General features: G+C 47.5%; 1 protein-coding gene across 1 annotated transcript in view; it reads left to right on the plus strand.

Moving 5' to 3' along the window:
• Nucleotides 1-23,496, plus strand: part of Zdhhc14 (zDHHC palmitoyltransferase 14) — a 247,818-nt gene that overhangs the window by 183,752 nt on the left and 40,570 nt on the right. The window contains 2 exon segments of the mRNA XM_048420326.3: nucleotides 3,255-3,277; nucleotides 3,279-3,414. Coding sequence (XP_048276283.2) covers nucleotides 3,255-3,277; nucleotides 3,279-3,414 — 159 coding nt within the window.

Raw genomic sequence — 23,496 nt, forward strand, 5'->3', positions numbered from 1 at the left:
TCCAAAGGGTTTTAGGGTTTAGGCTAACTGCTTAAGCTATAGTTTACTGTCTGTTGAATCCTAGTTTTCAGCTCACTTTGTGTCAGGTTTCATCTTTCCGAAAGGAGTGCTGTGGAGATATGAGATCAGTAGGGTCTATTGCGAGGAGCGCCCCCAAAGATTCACTTTGTCAAGCTGCTGTGCAGGGCTAAGCTTGCTATATGGTGCTGTACAGGGCTAAGCTTACTGCATGGTGCTGTGCAGGGCTAAGCTTACTGCATGGTGCTGTGCAGGGCTAAGCTTGCTACATGGTGCTGCTGCTGGACAGGGCTTGCCTTGCTGATGCTGGACAGGGCTAAGCTTGCTATGTGGTACTGGTGCTGGGCGCTTTGGCATCTGCTTTTTACAATATTCGCCTTGGGGATGCAGCTTCAGAACTTTTCTGGTGAAATTCACACAGGTATTTGATTGAGTTTCTTTGTAAGTGATCTTTCAGACTTTTTTAAAACTCACGTTTGCAAGAGCTAAATACATCCAGTCCATGTCACAGCTGACCTGAAATTGCCAAATTATTTTAGGCCTCAAAGCCACCCAGTTGACATTCACAGAGATCTTCCGTCCTCATCAATGTGCTTTGAGTCTGTCCTTTCCACCTGATGCTTAGGGCAGCCACAGTGGCACGGTCCCTGCCTTCTCCATCCTCCAGCCTGACTCCTCTTCCCGTGATGCACACTGGATGCTGCTGGCTTTAGCATCACTTAATAGGGAGGTCACCAGGGTAGCATGTTGGGGGAGGGTACCAAGAGAGTATCCAGGTTGGCAGGGCAACCCATGGCCCAAAGTTGGCACCACAGCTAATGGTTTAATGGTTTAATTAATTTAATGGTTCTAAGCAAGAGGTCCAGTCCTGAGAAGCGGTAAAGGGGTAAAGGGGTGAACTGTCCTGTTGTTCCCATCATGCCCTTCCTTGAACTCTCCTTCCTCTCTGTTTGTTTGCACCCTGCCGATGGAACTTTCCTTCTCCATGAGTAGCCAATGGAAGCAGCAGCTCTGAAGCACTCCTTGCTACCGGAGTGGGCATCTCACTAACTCAAAAGCCTAAGGCCATCCCACAGCCTCTAAAAGAAAACAGGTCCCATAGCAGTTGGGATCTGAGCCATGACTAGTCAGCTGCGCATTCTGTCTGTGAGGAGCAGAATTCAGCTCCCCAGGTGCTATCAGTGTAGCTAAGTTTGCATGAGTGGCTAAGTCTGTTTAGTGGCGTGTCTCTGAGTGGAGCCATGTTCACCATGTACCTAGGTTCTAAGGCTTGAAGTGCAAAATTGGGCAAAATGCAAATTCCTATGCCACGTTTTGGATGAGCTGAGAGCCCTCTTCTCTGATGAACTGTTGCATAAAATAAATGCTGTGTGGACCCCACGCTATTGGCTGTCAGCCTTGGCCACTGATTAGGGTATCTGGAAGGAGCCTTTTAAATCTCCGTGCCTGATTCTGCCCATCCCGATGAAATCAAAATTCTAAGGCCAAGTCCAGGATATCAGTAGTTTCAGAACTTTCTAGACAACTGTCTGGACTGTTTGTGTGGAGGGCATGTGTTGACGATGTCACTAATGCCTACCATGTTGGGAATCGGCTAAGTATGCTGTATATGATAGTGACTGTGAACTAAAATGAGGATCTACCTTCAATTCACCAGCTCCAAAGATCCATGGGACCACTCCAGAGTTTTAGCAGATGCCCTCAAAGGGTTCTTGCTGTTCTCTTTGGCTCGCCAGATTCTTCTTGGCGGACCTGGCAGGGCTGTGGGGAGTCAACCTGTGAATAAAGCTGGAACAGACCTTCCTCCAGAGCTGGGGTCTCAGTCCTCCTGTATACGAAATCAAGAGTCAATATGTATGTATGTAGGGGTGGGGGTGTAACCGTCTGCCCAGTGATTCTCATGTGCAACCATGGTATGGGAGGTCCTTCTGTCTATGTGTTGCTTTTATTGGTTAATGAATAAAAAAACTGACTTGGCCCTTAGCATGGGAGGAGGAAGGTGGAGTCAGAGAGAGACGCCATGGAGTCACCAGAGATAGACTGCTGAAACTTTTCTGATAGGCCATGACCTCGTGGTGATATACAGATTAATGGAGGTAGGTTAAATTAATATGTAGGAGTTAGACAATAAGAAGCTAGAGCTAATGGGCCAAGGAGTGATTTAAATAATACAGTTTCTGTGTGGTTATTTTGGTTCTGGGCAGTCGGGACAAACAAGCGGCCTCCTGCTACACAACCAGAGAGAAGAACCCGGCTATGAGATCAAAGGAAACTTTTTAAAAAATAGACGTAGGGGCCAGTTCTGTGGACAAAAGTGCTTGCTACCAAGCCTGACAGCCTGAGTTTGAACCCTGGAAGCCACATAGTAGAAGGAAAGAACTGACTTCCTTGACTTGTATACACACATACACAAACACATAAACATAAATATACTCACACACACACTTACACACATACCATACATACACTCACACATGCACATACATGCTCACACACAAACATACACATACACACACACATGATATGCTCCCCCTCCCTCACATACAAATAAATAAATGTAAATTTGGGGGGGGCAAAGAGATAAATTTGTATGTTATATTTAAAACATTTTAAAACTGGCTCAGAAATAATAAACAATGTCAAAAGTATACAAGTGATCTTTTTAATATGCATTTAATAATTTTTTCATGGAAATAGATGTTTTTAAAATGGATATTCCTCCCCTATCATCCCACAATGATACTTTTTAGGCCAATGGGCAAAGCAGGGAGATGCCTCGGCTGGGTTTGAAGCACTCAGCTCAAGAGGGAAAATGAAGATCACTGAGTCCATTGACAAGGCTGGCTGCTGACCCAAGTTTAGTGAACTGGTAGCCAGATCAGGAGACCCTACTCTGCAGTCATTTGGGTATCTCCCCACACTGTCTCCTATACATGCCTTGAAGAGGCGGTGGTATGGTGGGTGGGCATGACCCCATGGAGAGCATACTTCTACTAGTGGATCACAAACCTTCTCAGGCCTCTGACCAGAGCCCCCTCATCTGGTCTCTGGCCTGCATGAATAGGTTCAGAGTCTCCATTAAGCCACGGTTGCCTATGACAACACAGGGCAGTCAAGTGTGGCTGCTGCCCTAGGAATGCTGACCACAACTAGACCTGATCCCTGAATCAGGTGACAGGGACCACAGGGCTGAAATGGTGTTCTGAAGGTGTGTGCTGTTTTTCTTCTTTCCGTAGATATTGCCAACGGCACCAGTTCAGGGGGGGTACCGCCCACCTCCCAGAACCAAAGAAGTCATCATCAATGGCCAGACTGTGAAACTAAAGTACTGTTTTACCTGCAAGATTTTCCGCCCCCCTCGAGCCTCCCACTGCAGCCTGTGTGATAACTGCGTAGGTGAGTAGGGCCCGGAGGCTGTCCTAGCAGCAGTGCTAGGGTGCTAAAATGGAGAGGACCTGCCTTTCATGCGTCTACTAAAGGCTTGGCCGTGGCTACTGTGCCAATGCATGTGTCTGTCTCCACTGAACACATTCACCCAGCCTGCACTCACCACTCTGTTTCACGGTAGGTTGGTTTTGGTTTTTAGGTTTTTTGGTCTTTTTTTTTTTTAATCTTATCAAACTCTGGCCCTTCTTTCCCAGCACATGGGCCTTTGTTCTCCCTGGATTCCAAATAAGCAAATGCTTAAAATAAAAGTTATGGCAGCCCTGGGTTCCTCCATTGCAGTCCTGGGTCCCTCTGTTGCAGCCCTGGATCCCTCCATTGTCTGAGAGCTGGTATGCTTTGGGCATCTCTCTCCCCCACTGCCCAGAGCTTCGTCTGAGGATGAGGGAGGCCTTGGATCTGAAGGAGGGAGAGAGGTAGAAACAGCCAACTTCCACATAGGGCTAGAGCTCAGATGGGGATGGGATGGGCAGAGGGAAGATGTTATCTCAGAGGTCCCTGGTTGTGATTAATCCTGCGACTGACCCAACACCAGCTTCTGTAACTGACTTGGGTCCCAGATCCTAGCGTTTGTGGCCAAGCTTCTTGCCCCTTTCAGCTGAGAGCCGGTCAGTGTGGCTACAGGTCATCTTCATCTCAGGCGTAGCTCCTAGGAGAGAGGGTGACAACAAAGACAGGGTAAAGACTGGCCACACTGGAAAGCTGCAGTTCCACATCCCTGTAGCCAGCCTCCACAGCGGTGAAAGCGGAAAGTCCCTGGAAGGAGATGGGTACCCTTGGGACAATGTCTCCTTCAGTAACACATTATTGATTTCCAACGCTCTCCTTCAGTCTCAGAATTTGTAGTCTCAATTCTTCCTGAGAAAAATTAAATTTTACAAGGTAACTCCCACTGTGCCAAGATACCTTATGAATCTTCACTTTATCCTAACTTTAATAATCTGCAATTTGATACAAGAGCTATGTTTTCCCTGTCTGCATTTGTCTTGGTTCTTATTAACTTAAGTTTCTGTTGGTTTTTGGTCCCCTACGGAGAAGCTTGGAATTTTCTTCTACCCTTTTTGCGTAGCTGAGGCTGTACTTAGGAGCCAGGCCTATGGCATAGTGTGGCCAGGCACCAGATGCTGCCAGTGTGACTTAGATGGGCTACTTAAACTGTGCCGTGCTTCCCTCATGTTTGTAGTGTGATGGTTGAAAGATGACACAAACAGAGCAGTCGGAATAGTGCCAGGCTATGAGCAAGTGTTAGCTACTGCTGTTGCTGTTGTTACTGCTGTTGCTGTTGTTACTGCTGTTGTTACTGCTGTTGTTACTGTTGTTACTGCTGCTGTTACTGTTGTTACTGCTGCTGTTACTGTTGTTACTGCTGCTGTTACTGTTGTTGTTACTGTTACTACTACGGTTACTACCTTGATGTTTTTGAGTGACTTTCTCTAGGCAAGTCCTTGATATAACGCCGCCCTCTGCTATTATGACATCAGAACTCTACCCTATCCTCCATGCAGGGTTCATGGGGTCTCTATAAGGTCATGTGACTGACTTGGTATGATTTGGTACCCTTTGTAACAATGCCTAACTTGAGGACATGTGGAGCCAGACAGCATGGTGGCTTCGGTGTCATTCAGGGAGCAGCCTATAGGGCTGATGAGCAGTCTTGGGAGCCTTTTCTTGGGTAGTCATTTTGACCCTTGGGTTTGTTACAGGATGGAATAGTCTGTCACTTTAGCACTCCTGTTATTTTTGTTGTTCTCTCCTGTGTGCTTGTGTGTGTGTGTGTGGGGGGGTGTTTTCCTGAGGTGTATTATGACAAATAAGAAATTACTGTCTACAAACCTAAAGAATCTACTTCCTTATCATTTGTGAAAAGTTTTTACTCATTTCTACACTTCCTCGTTTTCACCAGTTTGTCTCAATACTGTCTGCTATCTCTGAGCTAGATCCACAATCATGCTTAAGAAAAAAGCCTTTCCCATCTCATAATGAATTATGGTTTGAATTGGGGTCTTGTCATTTTCTGCAAATTCATATAGTCACTCCCAGGACGGTCCCGCATTGCCCGTAGGTATGTGTCTCTCTTTGAAAAGACTAATAAATTAGATGCAAGTTCCCTTGCCAAAATTATGTATGAGCTTTCACAGTTGGCGGCCTGTCTTTGCCATAGTAAAACCGTTGGAGGTAGAGTCCCCCTGGTGGACTCTACCCGTTCTGAAAGCTACAGTCACCAACACAGCGTACAGGAGGCAAGTGTGGCCCTTTCTGAGGACTTGGTCACCACAGCAGCCCAGCAACCCACCTGCAAGCTTGTCAGTCTTCCATGACAGAAGCATCAAAGAGAAAGGGAAAAGAGAGGAAGAGGCAAGGTCTGGAATGGAAAAAGAAGCCCAGCCTAAGGGTACAAGTTGATGGGGCCTGTAAGGTTTGTTCCACAGTCCTGGGGCTAACCTTAACAAAGTTCCTCTGTGGAGGACAGGTGAGGTGACTAACATGAAGTTGGTTTAAAATAAAGCTGTACTTTGTAATGCACATGCGTGCACACACACGCACACACACACACACACACACACACGCATATGCACGCACAAACACAGAGTCTTATCCAAGCCTACATAGCCTTGGATTTTTCCAGTTAGTTGTGCAACATTGGCCTTTGGCATGACTGACGAGCAGACCACAGACCAGACCTCTTCATTTGGGAAATAGAATGGAAGACAGAAGTCTCCCACAGAGGAGTGTAATTGCAAGGTTGCTGCTAGTGTATTTTTAGCTAGAAGGTTTTTTTTTCCCAAAACAGTTCTACTTTTTAAAACAAATAAAAAAGACAGTGTGTGTTGGAAGCCCAGGTTAAAATGCAGGCTTCCCTTCCCTGGTAAGGAGTGGCTTTGGGTCATTACTTTCTAGATACAGTGGATAATTGCCATCCTGCATTAGGAGAGTAAAGGTTGAAAATGCAGATTTCCAGGTTAGCTCGGAAAATTCTTTTTCTTTGTTAAATACATTTTAAATGAGAGCCAATTGCATTCTTGGCTGAGGACTGAAGGAGGTGTTTTTTAAAGACTGGGCGCTGATGAAACCATAGAAACAATAGGCAGAGCCTACTGACTCAGACCCAGGGCTGTGTGGTGTTCTTGTCACTTGAGAAGTTTTCTCAATATTCCCAACTGTTTTCAACCCTAAAAAACAAGGTGAGCCTAACAAAGCTTATAAACTTCGTCAAAGGATTAAGAGGAGTCATGCCCACTAGAGTACCCTGTCAGATGTGGCATAGACAAAGGGGTCAGTAAGTATCACCACTACATTCCCACCCCAAGTTAGTAGTGTTGCTCCCAGGTACCTGGTACCTTGTTTAAACAAGATTTGGTGCCGAGAGTGGGAGCCCTCAGTCAGTGATGTGTTTGACCCACAAGCATGAGGACCTGAGTTCAGATCCCCAGCACCCATGTACAGAGCCAGGTACATGTCTCCAGCCCCAGTAGGGCTCACTGGCCAGCTGATCTAACTGAATTGGTGAACCCTAAGTTCAGTGAATGAGCTTGTCTCAAAGCACGAGATAGTGAGTAGCTGAGGAACTGATGTTGACCTCTGAACACATCAATGCATCCATCCACCCAAAAATGCCTATACCACACACACACACACACACACACACACACACACACACACACACACACACACGGTTCATCCTGGTAATCATAGGCAGTGCCTTTCTATCCTAGGAGGATCCTGATGATCTTCAGGAATAGACGAAGACATATTAATTAATATCTTCTCTGTTTCACATGGTTGCTGTTAGCTGAGGGCCTGTCTGTCTGTCTGTCTCTTCCTCTGAACCTTCCTCCTTCACTTACTAGTTCCCTGGGTGTCACCATCACCATCAGTCACTTCTGTAAGCTGGGATAGAGTACTTGAGACTGTCTGTTCATCCAGGCAATCTTGGGTTGTTTTTTTTAAGCATGTATTTGTGTTGTGACTCATGGGGTGCATGCGTGCCGTGGTATATGTGTGGAAGTGTAGGACACCCTGCGGAAGTTGGTTCTCTGCCTCTGTCTGTGTCACGGGGATTGAACTCAGATCCTCAGGCTTTGCATCAGACATCTTTCCCTACTGAGTCATCTGCCGGCCCCACAAAACCTTTTTAAACCAGTATCCCGGGCCTGGGTCCACCCTTGTTCCCTTCGGAGCTTGTGTTCCCTCGGATCCGTAAGGTGGGGATGATAGGAGGGGCTAAGAAACAAAGCAAAGGCTCATGAGATCCTCTCAAATTAGATGTGGACAGCCTACATCCCCAAGCTCTCCTTACCTTGCCCTGACTGGCAACCCAAGTCTGTTCTTGCCTGGGATGTCTCCGTGTTAGAAGAATCAGCAGCTGCCATCATTGTTACTGCTGGGCTGTTCTCAGAATTGGATTTTTTATTTTTATATTATTTTATGTGTATGGATGTTTTGCTTGAAAGCACACCTGTGCCCCCTTGTGTCCCTGGTACCAGCAAAGGCCAGAAGAGAGCATTGTATCCCCTAAAAGTGGAGTTACAGTTTTGAGCCACTGTGTGGGTACTGAGAATCAATCCTTGTCCTCTGGACGAACAACCAGTGCTCTTGGCCGCTGAGCCACCTCTCCAGCCCCAGAATTCAGTATTTTTAATATAACCTTAATTTGCAATAAGGAGTGTTCCCTTAAAATTAATCACATTTCATGGACAAATTAATAAGGATGTTTTCTAACCATGAAGATGAAGGTTTGTGAGGAAGCCTAGCTTTGCCTAGATGAAAATCTTAGCTACAAGCTAAGAATAACTTTTTGAAGATGCCTGGGTCCTTGACCCATGTGCTCTGGGCTAAAGGACCTTTCCTGTACCCCAGTGCCACAACTGCAGGGGCTGAGAGGACAAAGGAGGTGAAGCACAAAGCCCTCGGGCTGTGCCAGGCCATGAGAACATCAGACAGTGTGAGCCTTCTTCACGCAAGGCAAGCCCTGGCCCATTGTTTTCTGTTCCCTTTGTCATTTCTGGCCAGCCTGACAACAGTGCCCAGAAGCCCTCTGTGGGGACTTTGTCTCCTGTTGGTACTGTTTTAGGTGGGGCTTTCCCACCATCATTAAAGGCCTTTTGAAACCCACCAAGTTCCCTATGCTTTCTTTTCATGCTGCTCTTCTGGGCCCTTGGCCACACTTTACCCTGTAATCCCTCCTGTCCCACATTGTCCCCTCTTGTTGCTCTAGTCACTTGCTCTGTGGCATTAGCTCAGACTGTGGATCCTCGTGTGTGGCGTACACTCTTGCTGTGTGCTAACCGCCACCACCATTACATCCCAGGTGTCACTTCACCGTCGTCCCCAAGGTTTAGCCTGGCAGAGACTTGGCTTGGCAGCTGCCTTTAAATACAGGCAAGTGCTCTGCAGTTACTCCTTAGATATCTGGGTCTGGTAAGGGAGCTAATAATCCTGACAGAAATCGCGCAAGGGGGATGGAGGTAGACGGCATTTGTTTCCTCCTTGGAGCCCAAGCACACGGGGCTTTACTTTATGCCTCCGTGTTTCCAGAATATCTCTGCATTTCACCAATGTTTCCTGAACATGTTTGTGTGTGTCAGGCACCGTGGCACTCTAGAGTCAGAGAGTAAAAGTCCATCCCCAGAGACAATATTTAAAGCAGAGCATCCAGAACTGAAGGCAGAAAACAATGTGTCTTCTCATACTCACAGGTCAAAAAGTATCCTTGAAAACTGTCACCAAGTAACACTGCATAAAATGTAGGAAGAAGACATTATTTGAAATTTTAAGTATGGTCTGGTATAAACATGACAGTAGTGAAAAATAACATACCCTTTTATTTTCATCATTTAGATCAACAGAATATAAGAAAATGAAGGATATTAATAAAAGATGATAAATGTGTTGAACTTATTCCTATGGGATGTACTTGCCATCCTCAACCATTCATAAAGCATGAACAGAAATGAATCACACTCTGCTTCAAAAAATCTCTAAATTTTTAAAAACAAATAATGTGCCAATCACATCATCCGATGACCCAGCCCCCACCAAATCAACCACAAAGATGCATGTACAGGCAGCCAAACATAAAGCTTTGAAGAAAGCTTTTCATCCACTCTCAAGTGGCAGTCCTCATTGCTACAATTGTAACATACGTAGAAAGTCACACTAGGAAAAACTCAAAAGGAAGCTGTACCATTCAGAATTGTAATTTTTAGTAATACAACATTTATTCCTCGAGAATTTCAAGCATGTATACAATATTCTTTGATTTTATTGACTTCCCTTTCTCCCCAACTTCACATTTTCTTCGTTTATAATCCATTGATTCTAATCAGCATTGCCCATAGACACACGGGTGTGGGCTCATCTGCTGTAGCATTTTCGGACTACGAGGGGCCACGACCCTGGAGAAAACTCCTTCCCCTAGCTGTCATTACCTACTTGTCCGGGGCTGGGGTCTCGTGTGGCGCTCCTGCATCACGCATGAAGGCTGACTGACTTGACACTGTGCAGGAACCACAGCTGTTGTGGATTCGTGGGCTCAACGGTCCTGTCGCGTCCCAAAGACACTGCTTCACAGCGGTTTCCCCAGCCCCTGACTCTCACGACCTCTCACCCCCACTTCCTGAACCTGTCATTCATGCCCCTGAACCTTGGGGATAGCGGTTCTGACATGGAAGTCCCGGTTATGCCTGAGCACTCCATAGCCTCTTGTTCTCTACACTGTGGCCAGTTGTAACTCTGCATCAACCCACTTCCGCTGCACAGAGATGACCCTCTCGTGCATCTGAGAGCTGCACTGGTCCATGGGGGAGAGAGGTGAATTTCGGGGCAGTTTGATACTGTGTCCATTTAGCGACACAATAGAGTTCATGTGTACATGCACACACACACACACACACACACACACACACACACACACACACTCATGCACACATAGTATTTTTAAAAGGTGTATACCTTGCCAGCCCTGAAATCTCTTCCGAGGTATTTGTGGATCCAGCTGTGCCCTATTGGGTTACAGCCATCAGTATTTCACAACCCCCACACACTATTGGTAGACTCGGGCAATACTAAGCTATGAAGTGGTCGGTACTTCCCAAATGAGCATTTGCTTACGTGCTTTAATTTGGAAAGCTTAATACGCATCAATATGTTTAAAGAAGAAAGAAAGAAAAGCCATGAAAAGAGGTTGGCTTGTTGGAATAAGCTGTTTTGTTTTCTAAAAGATTGAAAGTATTTGAAATAAAGGACTAAATGAAATGAAAAAACTCTATTTTGAGGAGAGGACGAATGTTTATTTTAAAATCCTATTCCAGACCTGTGGGGATGTAATTATTGTCTTTTGTTGATAAAGATGCGGAACGACTCCGTAGAAACAGTTTGCAGTAAAATGAAGCCTCTGCTCTTGGACTGCCAAGCCATGTTGATGTGTGGCCATTTACTTCAGAGGTAGTTCTCTGTGAACTCTTTGTCCATCACACACATGCAATGGAATTTAAGACAATTAGCGCTGTTGTTGATTTCACTACCATCTTGCCAGATGAGCTAGCAAGTCGCATTTAGTTATGATCTTGCATGGGGCTGGCTGGGAAGCAGCAGGCGCTGGCTTCTCCTGGAGTCTTTCAGCCCTCTTACAGGCTGGCACGCGAGTGTGATTCCTTGTCCTTCTGTCTCCATCTTCAGCCCCATGCTCACACTCATTCTCGTTCACTAATTGCCAGAGGGACCCACAAGAGCCCTTGATGCTATGCTTGGGTCTTGCCAGGGTAGCCTCTTTCAGAGGCCTGCCCTGTTTCCTGAGGGGACCAGGGACAGACTGCCTTCAAAACACACTGAGGCATGAACACACCGTCCACCACAAATAAATAAACAAATGTAAAAGAAAAATGTTTTTTTAAAAACGCCTTACCATCATTCTTTTTTCCCTTTCTTCCTTTTCCATTTCAACCCCAGCACAGATGCACAGCATACAGCTTCTTGAGGGTGGGTGCTGATCCCAGTGCCTCCCTCAGTGACCCCAGGGAGAACTGGGTGTCAGTGACTTGGATTAAACTTCCATTACAAGAGAGGGGGCATGAAGACCAGAACAGGGTGTGTAGCTGCCCTCTGTCCTCTTTCAGGATAAATGGAGTCACCCTAGCCAGTGGCAATGTCAGCGCTGTAGAGGCATCCTGGTCCCAAATGCTCTTGTCCCCTTCCCTTTATGCCACTCAGAAATACTGGAAAGAACTGGGTGGGGTGGCACACACCTTTAATCCTAGCACTTGGGAGTCAGAGGCAGGCAGATCTCTGTGAGTTAAAGGACAGCCTGGTCTACAGAGCAAGTTTCAGGACAGTCAAGGCTAAAAAGAGAAATCCCGCCTCAAAAGAAAGATGAGAGAGAGAGAGAGAGAGAGAGAGAGAGAGAGAGAGAGAGAGAGAGAGAGAGAGAGAGACTGAGACTTCAAAAAAAGGAGATTCACACTGTTGGGAAACTAAAACCTTGCTGCCAGTAAATATTCATACTATCATCACAACTGAGAGCCATACCTATTTCTAAGCCCCACACCACACACTGTTGTAGTAAGGGTCATCGCACTATAAGCTGGCAAAGCTGCTATAGTATTAGAACGTATTCTTGCCTCTTAGGAGTTAAGCTCACAACAGCATATAGCAGAGTGGTGTGTCATTTGTCATATGACAGAAGTAGCCACTTTTCCTTATGCTTGAAAAACTACTTCCTACCCTAGCTGATTTATGGGTTTATTTTTCGCCAAGGAATTGAAACCTGATGCATTTTCCCATCTGTAGTCATGCTAGCACTTTTCAGCAGGATTAAAAAGCCACTAGTGTGTGTGACACTGGATCAGGGCACACTGTACTAAGAGGGGCGGTGAGTACCTGCATGTTAGATCTTGATAGTTTAAGTCACATGGTCCAACACATTTATAGGTCACATCGCAGTGTCAGAGGGCTGGACACGATGTCTTTAAAGAGAGGTAAAGCTTGCATATTTTCACTGCATCATAACTGATGTCCTGGATCTGTTGAATACAGCTTTCCATCCAGAACTTAGTCTGGAGCAGCTTAACATGGATGTGAGGACCCGGAAATAGGGAGATGAACCTTGTCCCACCCAATTCTGCAAGCCCCTGTTCCCCAATACGGTGTGCGCTTTCCATATTGAGCTTGGAACAATGTCCTAGGAGTTAAAAACAGACACATGCAGAGAGACCTGGATCATTTGCCCAAAAGGTAAATGTCAACTTTATTCAGCGAAATTCCAGGTTTAAATACTTGGGGGCCAAAGGACGAGAACCCCCTTCCAGCCGGCAGTGAGGTCAAGGTGTTGAGCTCTTGGCTCCAGTGACAGGAGGAACAGGGCAGGGGGCTCAAGCTAGCCACAGTGACAGACATTTCAGGTGCGAGAACCCTTGTTTGCAGGTGGAATTACCATGTCAATAGAGGATAAAGCTCCCTATGCTAATTCCCCTAGCCGGTGGGGCGAGCAGAGGAGGTGACAGGAAGCTTAGACTGGTGGGGTAAACAGTCCTGCATAATGCCTCGAGGAGCCGAGGAGCCGGGAAAGGCCTGGGATCCAACAGAACCTTGCGGTGCTAGAGTGGAGTGTGGTCCATGCTAGTGCCCGTGATGTCAGACACACAAAGGGGGAAAAGAACCAAGGGCAAAAAGTGGGATGGGAAGTAGTGGGAGAGGAGGAGGGGAGAGAAAGAAGACAAGGGGGTAGGAAGTGAGAGGTGGCAATAATGTGAAGTCAGACACCTAGAGAGCAGAGACCTGAGGAAAACCCGGAACATAGTGTCAGGAAGAGGAACCGCTGTGCCTGAGGGGACATGCAGAGCTATTGTCTCACCAACACGGTAGCCTTGTCTGTCCTTTGCTCAGCTGGGTGGTTTTCACAGTGTCCTAGCATCATAAAGAACATTACCAGGTATCTAGTGTGTGATGCAGGCCTTTTAATTGTCTTAAATAAAAAGTGTTCTAGATGTGACAGCAGAAGACCTCACCTTCATCTCTCTCCGAAGCAGCATCTTCCTCTTTTCTGAGCCCACCAAAGGGAACGTAGGCAGACACATACAAAGCTCAGAAATAGAACCTCTGGAGAAGGCAAGTCCTTCACAAACACCCAGGGTAGCATCAGGGCCCAGAGGCTGGACTCTGAGCTAGTGCTTCAGCTAGTATGAATAGAAAGAAGAACCCTAGGTGCCATGGTACCATTGTGAAACCTTAGAGGAGAATCTGGATGAGCTTGAGATCTCTTCTCCATGGCGACAAAGAGCATGCTAGCATGTTACTTGGAAGTGTGTCCCATGTCCTGAGGCTGAATCCTCATGGGGCTTTACAGAGACGGCTGCAGACACTCCCACAGATCCTTACATGGTATCGTTGTTGTTCCAGCAGTGGCCCCAACCACCTTTGCCCCATAGAGAGATTAGGCTGAATGAACCCCATGTGGGACCAGAGTGAGGATTCTGGGCCTTGAGTGGGAACAAGCCGCCCCCATGAAGTTCTAATGAGCCTTGTCTCTGAAGGTCTTGTTTGAAGTGGCTGTCACCCTGAGTCTCTGGGCAGCTCCTAGAGTCAGCAATGTAGGAAGGAGCTGAGCAGCAAATGCAAAGGCAGAGCTAAGCTTGCCCACACTAGAAAGGTAGAGACACACACAGGAGGCTCTAATCTTAGACCAAAGAGCTCAACTTTCATTGGGGTACCAAGAGCAGAGCTGTCCCTTTGGGGATGTCTGTACCCAGAATGTCAGTTTGCTCATTTACAGCAAGAGACTATGACAAAAAGAGACCAGCGTTCTCTCTCATGCAGAGCCAGTGCTCCCTCTGTCCAGGGGCTAGCTCTCTGGGCAGCCATTGCATAATCAGAACACCAGTTACAACTGTCCACTGAGAAATTCAGTCATCCATGGAACCAGAATTGCTGACTGCAGGGCGTTCTAGATGTGTCTGTCATAGTTCTTGTGTGAGACTTGGACCCATGTGCACATGCACTCTTAAAACATGCTGTCTTTTACATTTTTGTTTATGTGTATGTGTGTGTGTGCCTGCATATCTGCTTGTGCACCACATGCATGCAGATGCCCCTGGAGGCCAGGAGGGGGCGTTAGAGCACCTGAAACTGGACCTTCAGGATGTTGTGAGATGCCCAATTAGTCCTCTGCAGGAGCAACATCTCTTGCGGATGCTCCAAAATGGCTTCTTTAGAGGACGCTAATGATTTAACGTGACACGTTTACATTTTATCTTGTATGGTGTCTTCTGTAGTCAGTGAATTTATTTGTTTGTTTGTTCATTGAAGTTATTTTAGACCAAAGAACAACACTGCCCATCTATTAGGGGAAAAAAATGTTTTAAAGGTATGTGTGGCACCAACAGGAATGTCTAAACCACAGGATGGAGCCTTGGTTTATCCTACCTGGGGTTAATGTCCGTGCGCAGTCCAGAGAAGCTGCTTGTCATGCAAGGCTTGTGAGTGCAGCTGGGTCTAAGCCAATAGACGGTGACCTCTGGCCAAGTGCTTGCCTGCTTTCTCTGGAATTGTCCAAATGCAGTCAGCTTTAAAAATACTTTTCTTCAACACCCAGAAAAAGCCACAGTAATTACTCCACCGAGGTCTGTTTCTGCTGGCCAGACTCCCCTCCCCTCCACTCCACTCCCTCCCCTCCCCTGCTGCTGCTTTCTGGGACTTGCTCTGTTTTTTTTATTTATGTAGTCTGTGGCTGTATGTGTCTTTGGAATGTGTATTCAGCTGTATGCTCAAGTCTGTCTTCCAAACCCCAAGCTCCAGACTTGGTAGATGTAACTGATACCAGACCATTCTGCTTGGGCAGACACAGGCACCCCACATCAGTCTTCCTGGGTAACAGCACTGAGTGTCAGTGTTGTTCATGCCTAAGAGAGTCCCAGTGGGTACCACCCTGGCCCATCCCCAGATCCTAGGCTTTTACCATTTAGACCCTGACTGCATTTCTCTCTCTCTCTCTCTCTCTCTCTCTCTCTCTCTCTCGCACGCACGCACGCACGCGCGCACACACACACACTGTCCTGTCCCAACAGACACAGGTTACTCACACAGGAGTCTCCTAGAGAACCCCCAGTCCTAATTCCTACTCCCCACACATCCAGCCTCTGCCTGACACCAGGGTAACCATCCTCAACAGAATCTGAACACTAGTGAAAAGGAACCAGAACGCTCCACCTATCCGAAGACTCATGAGGGAGGCCCAGTGACCATCCCATAAGTCCTATGCCCCAGCCGGGTAAGCATCATGTTTCTCAATTCCTTCTGGCTTCAGCTCTCAGCCTCTGGCTCCTTTCTCTGCTTCGCATTCTGGTTAGCATGCCTCAGGGAAGCCTCCCATCCCCCACTCCTCTAGCCTCTTTCCATTCTCTTCCTCGGCATTAAAGGACCTGTGCTGTCATGGCAGATGTATGTGTGGGCTTGTTTGGCGACGTCTCTGCCCTGTCTGCATATAAGCTCCACGGAGGCTATTCTTTCTCTCTTGGGTAGGGCTTCCCCAGCTGTAACACTTACAGACGACACTGGTTCGGGAAGGGAACAAACTCGATATTCCTGTTAGGAATTCATCATCACCTCTGTTCTCGTCTTCTCTTTGGAGAATGAAGAATCATTTTTAATCTCTCTTGCTCTTCTGGCTCTACGATGAGTTCAGTGCTCTCAACTGGAAAAAAAATAAGGTTTTCTTCACCTGATCTAAATTCGATGAAACTCGAGGCTCTCCCCTCATACCTCTCAGAAGGGCATTGTGTTTTGGGACTAGGAAAGGAGCTCACTGGGCAAGATACTTGCCACATACCTGTAATCTCCCAGTAGCTTAGGGAACGAGAACCCTGGGGCTCACGGACCTACCAGCTTCGTGTGGCAAATTGACCAAACAGAAACCCTGTCTTGCGGGGAGAAAGATGGGGAGCAACTGAAAAAGACCCACAGTTGACTTCTGACCTCCAAACACGTGAACACAGACACACACATATATGCACACACACACATGTACACAGACACAGGCACACACATGCTCACACACTCCTCTGCAGACCCTCGAGGTATATGTTTTTAAATGTTGAATCTGCCATTATGGAAACTTCTCACAGACTTGCGCCTGTCGCAGAACAACTTAGCATCCTTGTGTTTGCTCGGCAAAGAGGTCTGAGCCTTTCCTGTGCCCTAGAGCCATAGCTGTCATCCCTATGTTTTCCTGTAACTAACAGTAAGAACACGTTTCTCAGTGAGCATCCGGTGAGCCCCAGTTCAAAGGCAAAGTCTTGAGAAGTAGTACTTACTCCGTGGAATGCCTGGGGCAGCCTCTCATGTTCTTTTTTGGAGATGATCACGACCCACTAATTTACTGACCTCTTCCACTAGTTGACTCTGACCTTTGGTTAAAAGAACCCAAGGTTAAAGGGCAAGCAAAACCACTTCCCTTCTAAGTAGCCGGCTGAGTTATGCCAGGAGAGCCACAGCACTTACTCACCCACGGCTGGACTTTTAAGGCTGTGCCGCTGAGACCCTAAGGATGTCATATTAGTCTGCTATATAGGAAAGTAGGCACTCTGTGAAAGGTGCCCGCTGACCTGTGCGCCTACAGTAATAGGACTTTTAAATTAGTTGTTGAAATAAGTTGCTTTAACTTCTATTATCTACATTCCTAGGCCTGTAATTCCTTTCCCTGCTATCCAGAAGCAGGACTTCAGGAAATGGTGGGTCACTCTGTAGGGAGCAGGCTGGTGCAGGCCGTTAGTTTCCATCAGATTTTCAAAGCATTGGGAAATGAAAAGCTGGTTAAGAGCCACAGCCCTAGAGTTTAACACAGTTTCCAGTCCTGTAAGAGCGGAGGAGAGGCAAGGCAGCTTGGTGTGTCGCTGATCCTTCCCCTCTGGTTTTCCTGACCTCTTCTGACATCCTATCCTTCTTCCTTCTCTTGTTTCTATCATGACTTTATCCTGTTGGCCTCACCCAGGCTATAACAGTGTCAGCAGCTGAAGTTGCCCCACCCCCAGGACCAGGGAACCTGTGACTGGCAGCATTGGGAAGAATTCTGCAGAGAATTCAGGCTGAGCAGGGAGGGCTTTTTCCTGCCTCGGGTTGCCCTGTGGATCTGTTGCAGGCTGCCCTTAGGTTTAACTCCTGCTCTCAGAGTCCTCCCTGGGCCTTGGTCTTACAATTCCTCCAGGAACCCTCCAGAAATGCCAGCCGGACCTCTATGTGTTCATCAGCCCCAGCTCAGAAAGTCTCATTTCCCGGCCAATAAATCATGACTGATTTCAGACGTGTATCATTTGTCCATTCACATAGTCCAAGGTGGATGGCATGCCTTGCTGGAACCATCTCAAAGTTCTGAACTGCTTTTATGTAAACCGCCCCATGAGTCCATTCCACAGTGGACCCCATAAAACGTGCAGATCACGAGAGAGCGCTTTCTGCCTGTTCTGCTGGGAGCCTTGGTTTAGAGAATTAATCAAGCTCTCGTGCCTAGACCACAGTGACTCAGGGGAGTGTTTGCCAGCTTGACATGATCAACAGAAAACAAAACAACACCCTGTGTTGAGAGTCTAAGAAGCCTACAGAGACCCAAGTCTGCTGGTATGGCTACCTTACATGCACTTTGGAGTTCCTGGCTGCTTTTAGAGCCACCAATTAGTTCTGGGCTTAACCTGGGTCCCCCCGAGCTTGAGTTTTTGTCAATTCTTTATTTATAATTTCTCTGTCGAGGCCCGCCAGCACTTCCCCATTTTCTTAGAGCAGTCACAGTTGACTTCAGTTCTTAAAATGGAATCGTGGTATGCGAGCTGGAAAGAACTTTGGGTGACATTACTCAACAGGCAAAGAGCCAGGACCGAAATTCAGGACACTGACTTAGGGACCCGTGTCCTTTCAACAGAACACCACTGTTTGATAACAGCCCAGACCACCCACATCAGGACCTCCACTTGGAATGTCCAGGGTCGTTATGACAAACATGTCCTGCCTAGCTGCAGAGCGGTCGGATGCTGGGAGGCATAGCTGTTGTTAGAAGCCAGTTTAGAAAACGGAGACACAAGGGGGCAAGTCCGTGTACAGCACAGATGCAGGTGCAGCTGCTGCGGTTCTGAGAGGAAGAGAAAGTGAGAGTTGGGGGGTCTTCCTTCGGAATCCTGGCCTGCAGAACTCTCAGCAACACAGGCGCAAGGGGAACAGAGCTGGGCACCTTTACTGAGAACCACCCAGGGAACACAGGCCTAGAAGCTGGGATCTCCTTTGTATTGGAAAATCCTCCTGGCAACAGTGTTGTGGACACACCGAAGGGGGCTGAAGGGAAGAGGTGACGGTGGTTCATAAAGAAGGGATAAAGATGCATGGGCTGCGGTGGCCTTCAGAAACAAGAATGGACAGCTAGAAAAGACTGGACGCGCACACTGGCTGTTCCTGTTGACTGCCCAGATATGAGGACTGATTGGGCATAGAGAACAGAAATGAGTATGTGCCCTCCAGTGGGCACTTGTGTGTGCATTGCCCTGCAGGCTGCGAGACAGGTTCACAAGGATAGAAAGAGCAAAGCAGGGGTGAATGTAGGGAATTGCACTTAGCCCCTGCCAGATGGGAAGGATCTGGGCAGTTAGGTAATCATCAACCAGCTGGGGAGGTGGCGCCCAGTTAAGTCCATCCTTGGGCTATTGACCTGTATTTCAGCATAGGGAGGATTGGAGCCAGGGCTAAAGGTCTGCAGAGTTTAAAAGACTTGGCAAACTTGGAACTGGTTAATCTGTATCTCAGGTCTGGTTCTGTCGTGGGGCTCTATACAAGTCATTATCTCTCAAGGGGACATGCAATGGTTGTCCCTGTTCGAAGAGAGGTGACCTGTGAAGTTCTGATGCTCCTGAGATCTAAGGTGATTTAGGTTTAGGACAATGACTAGGGACTTTCGGGTGCCTTTGGCAAGGGTTGTAAGGAGCAGGGTATTTTGAAAACTGACAGTAAGATAGCTCCGTACTGAGGCTCCGCTCCTCAGCCTTGAACGGGGTGCACTAGACAAGCTCTCACAGAGTTTAGACCGGTGGTCCTTGAGTGGAGTGATCAGCATGCTCATAGGTAGAGTCTGACCCTCGATTTTAAGACAGGGAAGACAGATACAAAATCAAAGCAGAGATAGTAGGCTTTTGTTGTGTTTTTAGCTATCAACTAAGGAGTTGGGGATGGGGGTAGCAAAAACAACTTCTAAGTAGCTGGGACAGCATGATTTGCCTCCACATGCTGGCCCCTCCAGTATCTGCCTGTCTCTTCTCCTTGAGACATAAATTTATTACCTATGGAAATCTGGAGGTAAAAACAGATGACAAACCTAGACAATTTGCAGAGACAAATAGACATAGTTTGGCCCGACAGATGACTGGAGGGACTGTCCTTGTTCATCAGTCAAACTCCTTTAAAACCCATGTACAAAAGAAACCCAGCAACCTACCGGTGATCTGGCTTGGGCCTGTGAGACCACAGGGATGGGGAGGAGAGGGACACATCAGAGTGGGCCACACAGCTTGGTTTTTTTTGTTTTGGTTTTTGGTTTTTTTGTTTGTTTGTTTGCTTGCTTGCTTGCTTTAAGAAATGGATTTGAAAGCCAAAGAATCTTAATTTATAAGACATTGAAGAGATACCAAGATATTAAAAACCTGTATAGGCATAAGACGTGGTGTCTTTGGGTTTAAATTTTCCACCCTAAAGATACCTCTGAATTTATCCACCTTTCTAAGTAAATCCCCATCGGAAGCACTGTAAGGCTACATGGTTAACACACATGATTTTGGCTTTCCAGCAAATTAGATAGCACTCATTTGGGGAAAGGAGGCTGAGAAGAAAAGATATGGGAAGAAATTTCCTAGCTGTTGCTTGCTTGGCCCCACACCCCGCCCCCACCCTCAGACTCCACAGACCCAGCTATAGTATCCACTGAACAGCTCTGTCAGATTCCCATGGCTGTATTAGGATCTTCATCTCCCCAGTGTTCCCCTGACTAAGATTAAGGCTCCCCCTCCTGGGGCTGAAAGGCTTCTCATTCAAGGGTGGAAACTCCTAGACATGGACTGGTGTTTACCACTGAAAGAAGCACACTGCCCTAGTTCAGAACTATGCCACACAACCGCATTCCTGTGGGTTTCTGGGCCTGGAGCCCACATGACCCTTGAAATGGCACAGCCAACCAGGTGATCCAGAAGAGGCAGGCCAGCCACTCGGCACATGGACCAGCAGAGAGCTGGCATTGGAGGCAGCCCCAGAAAGAAGATCAGACTTTGGCTCAACACCTGGTCCCAGGGACATTTCTTCAGCTGTAAAATGGAACAGTAACATTGGGCCCATTGCTCCATGTGGTAATTAAATGGTAAGAATGGGGCAGGAGAGATGGTTCAGTTGGTAAAATCCTTGCCTTGTAAACGTGAGGACCAAGTGAGGTCCCTGGCAGATGTGTAAAGATGGTGGAGGTGAGATGCGTGTTTGTAACCCCGGGGCTGGGCTTGTAGAGACAGGAGAAGTCCCAGGACTTGCTGGCCAACCTGTCTCATTTAATCAGTGAGATCCAGACCACTGAGAGACCCTGCCTTCAAAGAAGGTGGACGGAGCCGGGCGGTGGTGGTGCACACCTTTAATCCCAGCATTCGGGAGGCAGAGGCAGGTAGATCTCTGTGAGTTTGAGGCCAGCCTGGTCTACAGAGCTAGTTCCAGGACACAGGGCAGACTCCAAAGTTACAGAGAAACCCTATCTGGGGAAGAAAAAAAAAAGGTGGACGGCAGACGGCATTCCTGGGATGACACCCAAGGGTGTTCTCCAACCTCCACATACATGCAAACATGCGCACACACACACATCCGTGCACATATATACACAGGAATGCACACATACACACTAAAATAAAATAGATAAATAACACAATTCATACTATGTGCTTTGTACAGTGCCTGGGTCCTGGCAAGGTGGGAGCAAAGGCCGTATAAAAGTAAGAGTCTCTAAGGGACGGGGACAGGCGTGCTCTTCCCAAGCCTTCCCAGCCTCCAGTGCAGTGGGAAACCACTGATAGATCTGGCCAAGGCAGAAACTCTTCAGTGATGAAGACTCTGAGTCACTAAGCTCCATTTCCAGCCGTTCCTGCAGGGTTGCTTTAGGGAGCTGTGTAACCCATAAGGCCAGGTAATGATGCGTGTCACTATCTCTCAGCATCTGTCCTAAAGCACAAACAAAAAATACCTTACCAGGGGAAATCCTTCTGAATGTGGAGGTGAAAGGGCCTGAGGTTTACAGAAAAGCAATTTTCCACTTCGAATCTTTAAAAACATTTAACTTAATTTGGATGCAATTAAACATTTAGACTAGAAGTTTCGAATCCGCTGTGGTTTCCAGGCTCTCTGGTGCCACAGAACTCTCAAGTCACTCTAGGGGACTAAGACTGCTTGTTCCTGTGACTAGGGGAGGAGAATTCTACCTGGGTGGTGGCACGAATGCATTTAATCCCTGCATTCAGGGAGGCAGAGGCAGGTGGATCTCTGTGAGTTCAAGGCCAGCCTGGTCTACATAAGCACATTATTTCAGACTAGCCTAGGCTAAATAATGAGACCTTGTCTCCAAAAAGAAGGGGGCAGGTATCCTGGGCTGTTATATGGAGAACAGGAAAGACGGCAGAGGTCTGTTGTCCAATGATAGGAAGCAATGTTTCTAACTGGAACTATGTATGTGGCCGGAGGCTTCCTGTAATCATTAATAAATTAAGGCTCCACTGTAGGAGCCTATGTCTTTTTCCCGAATGATGTCTCCCTCTGACACCATCGGGAGCTTGCTTGGGAGCTGAGGCTGGCAGCTTGGTACCCAGCATCCTCTGGGTCTCGCTCGGGAAGAGCTTTAAAACAGAGCCACCTTTCCTCATTCATCCGTCTCTAACAGTTGATCCATGATACCAGCTGGCCACCTTGCTTGCTCAGTGGATTCCACCCCTGACTTCTCTGAGCATCACCATATGCCGAGACCCTTGTATTTCCCTGTGGTTGACACACCCAGCATCTCCCCTTCCACCTTGTTCAAAACCATCAGTTGCCACCAGGACATTCCTAAGCCTGCTCCAGGCACTGAAAGTCATTTAATGTATATTTATTACAAGTCTCCGGGGTTATAGAGATGATTATAAAAACCCCTACCCTGCCCTCAAGAATCATGGGGGATTAGGAGGGTGGAGTGAGAAGCAAGCCCTCAGACCACTGCAGAACAGCAGAATGCCGCCAGAGGTATGGTCAGGATGCCCTGACCAGCTAACTCACCGCTTTACAGCATATTCTTGGGTTTCTAACCACACCAGGAAGTCCCAGTGATATCCAGGTATATTCAGTGCTCTAGTAAATACCTGTTAGACTGGAGCCAAGTCAATATTTTGACTGTTGAGAACAACAACAACAACAAAAAACCAACATGGTTTCAAATAAAACTAGGTCAGAGCCCATGGGACCTGCTCATGGTTTAGACGTGGTTGGAGACAGAAGGATGAGGTCAGCGGTAGTGTGTGGGTTTCTGAGTTGGGTAGCTGGCTGGATAGTGGTCTAGAGAGGCTCATATTTGGTAGGGAGTAACAGGAAGCATCCTGGGAGAAGGCATAGCTGAGACACCAGCCAGGTCTAGCAGGCATCTACTGCTGAAGGTGGGAAGCGTCCATCTTGGCACTGTTGAGCCTTCAGGTGGAAGATTTGCCCGTGCACAGAGTCCATAGTGAAAATGAAGGAGCACGCCGACCCCCTCTAACTCGTGGGCGGGGGAAGGGAAGAAGGGGTGCCGTGAGCGCACAGTTGGGGTAATGGAGTAGATAGAGGCTCCAGGCCCCTTCGTGGGCCCTGGATACCATGCTTTTCGGGTTCAGAGAGGGGCCTGGGACCTTCAGATCCAGCAGCCATCGTGAACTCAGCATCTGCGGAAGACGTGAGAAACAGACCATGGCAAACGGCTTGGTGCGCCTAAAGTTTCAGTCACACTTGTCCGTCAAGGCGGTTTCCAGCAAGAGACATCTCTAAGGG

This window comes from Myodes glareolus, chromosome 1, assembly GCF_982192425.1.
Source record: "Myodes glareolus chromosome 1, mMyoGla1.1, whole genome shotgun sequence".
Classification (NCBI taxonomy): Eukaryota; Metazoa; Chordata; class Mammalia; order Rodentia; family Cricetidae; genus Myodes; species Myodes glareolus.